General features: G+C 34.8%; 1 protein-coding gene across 1 annotated transcript; it reads right to left on the bottom strand.

Moving 5' to 3' along the window:
- Nucleotides 1-3,106: 3,106 nt before the first annotated feature.
- LOC111885737 (DEAD-box ATP-dependent RNA helicase 50) lies at nt 3,107-6,218 on the bottom strand. The gene is made up of 8 exons (XM_023881977.3): nt 5,647-6,218; nt 5,107-5,468; nt 4,840-5,034; nt 4,530-4,717; nt 4,176-4,389; nt 3,959-4,090; nt 3,677-3,837; nt 3,107-3,512 (listed from the first exon to the last, which is right to left on the bottom strand). The coding sequence occupies exons 1-8, from the start codon at nt 6,059-6,061 to the stop codon at nt 3,287-3,289; spliced, it is 1,893 nt and encodes a 630-aa protein (XP_023737745.1). The 5' UTR covers nt 6,062-6,218; the 3' UTR covers nt 3,107-3,286.
- Nucleotides 6,219-7,737: the final 1,519 nt, after the last annotated feature.

Below are 7,737 nucleotides of genomic sequence, written 5' to 3' on the forward strand. Positions count from 1 at the left end.
TCATAGATAGCAGCAAATTGATTGAGGAGGCTTCAATGCAATTTGTCACATAACTTCAAAAACAACTTCACCTTGCTTATGGGGTTGAACAGTTGAGTGTTGAAAGAATAATCTTCACTTCCAATTCCCTCGAATGAATGTTTTTCTTCTATCATAGATGCATCTTAAAAGTAACCATGACTAAAAAGTCCATGTGGATCACAGAGTCATAAAGACCCTTCTCACCACAGTTGTTTAAGGACCTAGCCTTGGCTCAGATGGAGACTACTCGCAGTATCTGTGTGAACACGGAGGAATGCACTGCGATTTTTTGAGTATCAGAGAACTACCCGTGGCTATTTTTGATGTAAGCCCCTGTATATCCTCGATCAAAGATCTCAATACAGTTTTTCAAGTTAACCAGTTAACTTGGCCCTTGGCGAGACGTTCAATGGTTTCTGAATCTCAGCTGAGTGTACCATTCTAGTGCCAGTGAGAGTTAATTAGGAATAGCTCACAAAACCATCATGTGACAAAATATCCGAGGACATATTTCCACAGTTTAGCATGACACGAGGTCAAGGCCCATTGGCGGGATATTCAACAATAATCGTGCCTTGCGAGGTACATCACCCTAGTGCTAGTAACCGTTAATTCCTTACTTGCGAAGAATGTATCTGAGAATACATTTGAGTCTCCGCGGTTTTGCATGACAAAGAGAATGTCAATACCCTGGGATGTTCAGCGATATCTATTTCCCGGTTGGGTGAATCGCCCTGGTGCCATGACAGTTCTTAGGTAAAGATAACTGACAAGACCAATTTGACAATCTATATAGTTTCAGACTTTCAATTCCTTAGATACGACAGTTCTTAAAGTGATATTGCCTAACTGACAGTGTGTACAGTTTCATGCCTTAATACCGTGAATACAACAGTTCTTTAGAGAGAAACTGCCTAACTAAAAACTTGTACGGTTTCATGCCTTCAATTTCTTGTGAAAGTAGTGTTAAGTGTAACTCCGACAATTCCTTTCAAGATTTCTTTTAGCACAGACAATTCTAACACACCTTGAGTCTCTTCCCCCTTTTTTAATTCGCATTTTAAGACAAATGAAATTTTGAGATAAAAATAAAATAAAATAAACTTAGCACACAATAAAAAATAACTAAGAATAAAAATTAAATTAAAATACGCTCAATGCTAGAAGGCAACGGGTCTGGGGAATAGCGGGGACCCCAATCCCCATCTCTATCCCCGAATCATCATTTCAATCCTTATCCTCATCCTCATCCTTAATGGGGAATATAAATGGATCCCCATCTCCACCCGTAACGGGGACCGGGGATCCCCAATGGAGAATCAAAAATTTATTTTTCTATTTTAATATAAAAACTTTAATGTAAGGAAAACCTCTAAATTTAAATTTACCAAGATATGTTTAAAGATTTTACAAAATATAAAAAATTCATAGATTACATAAAAGCTATAAACATTTTTTTTACCCAAATTTAAATACATACATAAAAATCAAGGCGAAAAAAATTATCTAAGTGATATTTGAGGCAAAAATTGATAAATCAAGGAGATTTTTTATACGAGGTTAAATTATATAAATGAAGAAAGAAAAGTATAATTTCAACCAATTAATTACTAATGAGTAGTGTTACTTTGGATTAAATTTTAAGTACTGTAAATTTCAACCAAGTCCGGTTCAAACCGGTTCTGTTCCAATACCGAATACCTTCTTAGATAGCATATTTCATAATACAACAAAACCGAACTGATTGGAAACAGCAAGTGGTATTCGGTTCGATTCTTGGTTCCCTGTTCACTCCTTAATTTATTTTCGGTTATTCCATTGCAGTCTGGTTCCAAAACAAGTTAGGCGGATACATCCCTATTTTACATCATCGTCTACTAACGAACATGGTCAGTATATCTTGAAAGGGAGGGGGAGTTCCCTCAATAGCCCGACAGGAGCTTGTACATTGAGGGGGAGTTCCCTCAATAGCCCGACAGGAGCTTGTACATTGTATCCCGCTAAAAACTCAAAATGAAATTGCAATATCAAAGATTTGTTTCGTTTTTTCTGTGTAGTTCCCGTTTCTAAGCGGCAAAGTCCACATCTTTTCATGTTGATGAATAGTGGCATGCCAATTTGTTGTCATGCATCTTAAGTTATACCAAAAGTGTTGAACTCTATTTTATATATAAATTTTAAATAATTAATATATATATATATATATATATATATATATATATATATATATATATATATATATATATATATATATATATATATATATATATATTAGGAATAGCATCTTTTTGGGATTTAGTTTTTACCACAAATCTTTGGTGCATTTAACACTTTTCGCCCTTAAATTCAAAACTTTTATATTTTTGTGTTTTGATTGAACTTTTAAGCCTTTTAGTTTTTGCCACAAATCTTTAGTGAGTTTGACAATTTTAGTCCTTACAGTCAAAAGTTTTACATTTTTGATGTTTTTGCCACAAATCTTCTATGAATTTTACACTTTTTGTCCTTGTACTAAAAATTTTTACATTTTGACATAAAAAAGAAAAAAAAAAAAAAAAACCTTCTTTTGAACCATATTTTCCCAACTCTGACAACTTTAACATTATTGTCACAACATTTTTGAATTTTCTCCAGCAGTGTATTCTTTTGGTTGTACACTTTTGACATCTAATTTTAGGGGTTGTCGACTTTCTTCCCTATTTGTGGTGATTTACAATTTCATCGCATATCTTTTAAAGTTTGTCGATTTTTCCGTAATACCCCAAAAGCGGGGTAGCCGCGGCCTCTTTACTAGTTAATATTAAACCTATAAATTAATCTATAAAATATAATCACATGTCAATCTACTTCAGCGCTTTAAAGTAGTAAATTATTAAAATGATATTTGAAAATTTTAGTACTTTTATAATTTATGCTTTTTTATTTTAGAGATTATTTTAACATGACGTATTCTAACCACAATGAGTCATTTAATTGTCATGTTATTTCTCAGTCGTTTAATCATTTTGCATCTTTGTTGTTACGAAATAAAGTTTCCAAATTCAAATCTTTTTGATTCAAAAGATGTTGAAGTACATATAAAAACTTCGAAAATTTTCAATCCTTACCATTGAATTCCATCTCGATTCCTACCAACCATATTCAAATCCGTTTGATTCATTCAACAGATTCCATTCTATCCAAAAACATTCTACAAACCAAACAAAACTGGGAAATCCTATAATACAAGATTAAATCGAACAAAACCCCTTTTGATCAATCATAATCATATATCAGAAGGAACATCATGCAACGGGTGACCTTTTCTATTCCTTTCAATAATTCTCCGTGCAAGAGAAACTTGTTTCCCCACCACAAACACAAACGCTCTCCCTTTCCCTCCCGCACCCCTCGCAGTTCTCCCAACACGCCGCACATATTCACTCGGGTCACGAGGAAAGTCAAACAACACCACTTGGTCAACTCCCGGTATATCAATCCCTCGCGACGCTCTACAAAAAATTTCACTTACGGTCACATACTTTTATAAAAAAAAAAAACAAGACAGACTTTTACTTTTACTTGTACTGTGTTTGACATGTATTGGACTACGACTGAAACTGACACCGACAGACTGTACAATTAATTTAAAAAAGGTAAAAAACCAAATTGTTACCTGTCAGTGCAAACTAGAAATAACGATGTATCTTTTATCCGAGATTGGCAAAACTCGTCCAAATTTGCAACTCGCAAATCTTGCGCTAAAGCAGCATGAAAAGGCAACACTTTTCTATTCGATCTGCTTAATGCGTTTTCAACTTTTCTACATGTCTCGATCTGTAAATTGAGAAAGGGATAAATGCAAGAAAGAAATAGCAACGTACTTTCATTTATATGTGTATTATTTATATATATATATATTTTTCATTTGAAAGTTGGTTGCTATTTTTTAGCTTACTTTGTTGCAGAAGATTATCGTTTTGGTAACCGGACCTTCCTCCACCAATTGTAAAAGAGCAGACTTCTTGTTGAGAAATGCTGTATCAGGATTCTTTTCTACTCCCTCTTCTCCACTACAATCAACAAGTATCTACAAAGCAAAAAAAAAAGATTAATTCCAAGCTTCGAGGGCATTTACGTCTTTTCCACAAAACAAGTTTGAGAAAGAGATGTACCTCTTCAAGACCGGAGCTTGTACGGTGCATGCCGGGTCCCATGATGACTTGGCAATCAGGAAAATTTTCAATGAGTTTATTGTATACATTTACTGGTAAAGTTGCAGTGACAAAAAGATATTGAGTTGTAACAGGTGATATATTCATTAAACTTTGTAATGCAGGCTGAAAATCCTCATCCTTGAACAGTATGTCCACCTCATCCAACACAGCACTAAATAAAACATCAGAAAAAAAAATTTACATTTTGGTCCCTGGGTATAGCTGATTCTTGCAATTTTGGTTCTGAAAATATAATCATCTTACATGGAACCAAATCAAGAAGAAAAAAAAATGTGATGAGTAGTTGAGTACCATTTAACACTTGTTAACTGCAAGAAGCCTTCTTGAACTAAGTACAAGAATCTGCCAGGTGTCGCGATTAGAACGTCCAACTCATTTCGAAGATTTTCGAGTTGAGTTTTCTGTTTAAAGCCACCTGTTGCAATCATAGATCGGAATGGAACACCAGATTTTGACATCAATCTGCAATTCCGTAATACCTACAAATATGATAATTTTACAATGATGTGGATGAGGAGGGCATTCATGTCTTTTGCACATATGATAATAGATTGTTTATGGAAAGGAATGAAAAATAGTTTGTATGATGGAAGTATGGAACCTGAGATGCCAGCTCAGCAGTTGGAACCAATATAACAATGCGAGGACTTTGAGGTAAGGATTTAGCAAGTCCTTGAAGCTCATCTTGTCTAATGCTTTGAATCAATGGTAAAAGATAAGCCAAAGTTTTCCCGGACCCACTTTGATCAGCTATGATGCAACTTTCTCCTTTAATAACATGTGGGAATGACATAGCCTGTATTTACTTTTAAATTAAATTCATACTAAAGTTTGTTTTCAACAACTTCTGGAAATAGCAATTAAATACCTGAATATGTGAAGGGTATGCAAGAAGCTGAGTGTTTAAAAACTGAAGCATGTAATCAGTGCATCCAAGATTCTTAAATGATTTTCTGCTAAAGAAATCACCAGCTGTGTTTGATTTCCTTAGTTTATTTGAAACATTCATTGATACCCCTTCAATCTCCCCACCCAATTTTGACACATTATCATCTTCATACAGAATATTAGGCACATTTTTCATGGTATTTAATCTATTTTGTTTAGCTGAATGTGTTTCCTCTTGTGCATCATCAGTTTGATCCTTTTCCAAAGAAGATACCCTGCTAAGATCCCTTACTTTGTGGGCTCTCAATCTTTCAAAACTTCGAGATACCCCCTTGCTATTTGCTGCAGGATTAGAAAAAATAAAAAAGGAATCTTGAAATGGTACTAGAGAAGTTAAGGGTTATTAGTGTTTTGATGATTTGAACACGATGTCTAGATAGAAAGGTGAAATTATGGCATTTCGTGCATTTAGTACTGTTTTAGTTAGGGGAAAAGAAAGAACAAAGAACGATAATAGCACCTTTAGGTCTTGTAATTCCATCACCGGAATTGTTCATTAGTGGCGCATCTTCGGTGGAATTTGCTTCCAGATTATTGATCTTATCTTTGTTATTCTTCTTGGAAGGTTCCCAGTGAAGAACTTCCTTGGAAGGGATAGGGGCTTGGTGGTCGTCGTCATCAGTTCCTCCCCAAACGATAAACTTATCCCCACTCTCCTCGTCAACAAGCTCATAAGCTCCTGGGGTTTCCAGTGGCCGCTTTGTATAGCCTGCTCCGACCGCTACAACCCCTCTTCTTCCGGATTTCGGGCCGCCGACCCCAATTTCGCCGGAAACGCTGCAATTGTTAAAAGAAGGAAACGTCGAGTTTGAAATGGTGTTGAAGCTGAATTTGAAGTTAACGGGTAACGCCGGCGGTGATGCTTTGAGAAGCATTGAATTAAGAGAGGTGATTTGATGCCAAAATCGACGCAAAAATTCAACTGATTGTTCTTAAAACTGACGAGAGGAAGCCCAACTGAAATCAACACTGAAGTGCAGGCTCGATAGGATAACGTTGGAGTCTCTCGCTAATTCTCATCAATCGGAAAACATTATTATTATTTAAAATTAAAATATCTTAAAAAGGAGAGGTTATAGTTGTTAAAGTGTTACAAAATTAAAATATAGGAATAGATTTTTGAGAAAATGACAAAAATAGTTATTTACAATAATTACATTATAAAAATAACCAAAAAAATCGAAATTGCAAAAATAATCCATAATTTCGCACATGGAAATGCTCCATCTGCGAAATCACTCATCCATCTGCGAATGTACAAGCAGCTAAAACACAATTGTTCTTTAGCTGCTTGTACATTCGCAGGTGGTTTTATTTTTTATTTATTTTTATTTTTTTCTCTATATATATTGAAAATTTGGTGTAAAATCGTTGATGAAAATTCCCCATCTGCGAAATTGTGAATTTTTTTGTTTTTTGTTTTGTTTTTTTTTTTTAGTTTGACTATGAAATCAATTGGTTTGACTATGAAATCAATTGGTTTGACTACGAAATCATGTTGCTATATAAAAAGTTTTGTAGAAAATTATCATTTTGGTTGTTATTTGATTAGGAACTTTTTCTAAAATTTGCTCTAAAAAATGATTGAATATTTGGTTTGTCTTGTAACCGGTGGGAGATGGCAAATTAATGGAACTAATCTGGAATACGTATGTCCACAGGGAGGTATTTCTGAATTTGCTTTGATATTTTCTGAGTATATTAGTTATAGTGATTTTGTATCTTTGGTAAGAAGCAAAATTGGTTTGTTAGACAAATATAGAATTGGTCTTCGTTTCCACCATCCTGAATTAAATCATTATATAGCTATAATTGAAGACATGGATGTTAAAATGTTGATAAACGTAATCAAATGTAGTGGAGGAAGGGTTGTGAAAGTGTTTGTGGTGGTTGATGAAGTTGAGGAGGTTAATGGGGGTGGAGAAATTGGAAACCAGCTTGTTGGTAATTTATGCAGTTATAAAGGGAGCAACAATCCGATAGGTACTTTCAATACTCCTAGTGTACCTCAGTTTCACAGTGTTGCTGAAAATGTTAATGTTAGTTATTCACCTATTCAGTATGTGGATCCTGAGAATTACAAGCATGTTGGTGATGATGATATTGGTACTTATTTTAATGATGTGGGTGGTCGTTGTGATGATGTTGCCGAACAAGAAGTTAAAGTTATGAATAGACGTTGGTGATGTACGGGCATTATGTTGATGTTGGTGATGTACGTTTAGATATAACCGAGCTACAAAGCAATTCCGATAGAGATGAGTTGGGTGATGAAGTTAAAGCTAAGTTTCCCGATAACCTTTTTCACGGTATGCCCCCTGTACCAGAATGCCCACTTGATCTTAATGAAGATATCCCAACACAGATGGTAGACATGAATCTTCAAAAGATTCAATGTGATAGTATATTTAAGAACAAAGAACTTTTAAAGCGGTGTATTGGTAAAAAATGTCTTCGAGAAGGTTTCCAGACGAGGACAAGTAGATCCACCAAATCAAGGTATGAAGCTGTGTGTGTTTCGAAAAATTGTTCTTGGTTACTAAGAGCAAAA

This window comes from Lactuca sativa, chromosome 8 (assembly GCF_002870075.4).
Source record: "Lactuca sativa cultivar Salinas chromosome 8, Lsat_Salinas_v11, whole genome shotgun sequence".
In the NCBI taxonomy this organism is placed as follows: domain Eukaryota; kingdom Viridiplantae; phylum Streptophyta; class Magnoliopsida; order Asterales; family Asteraceae; genus Lactuca; species Lactuca sativa.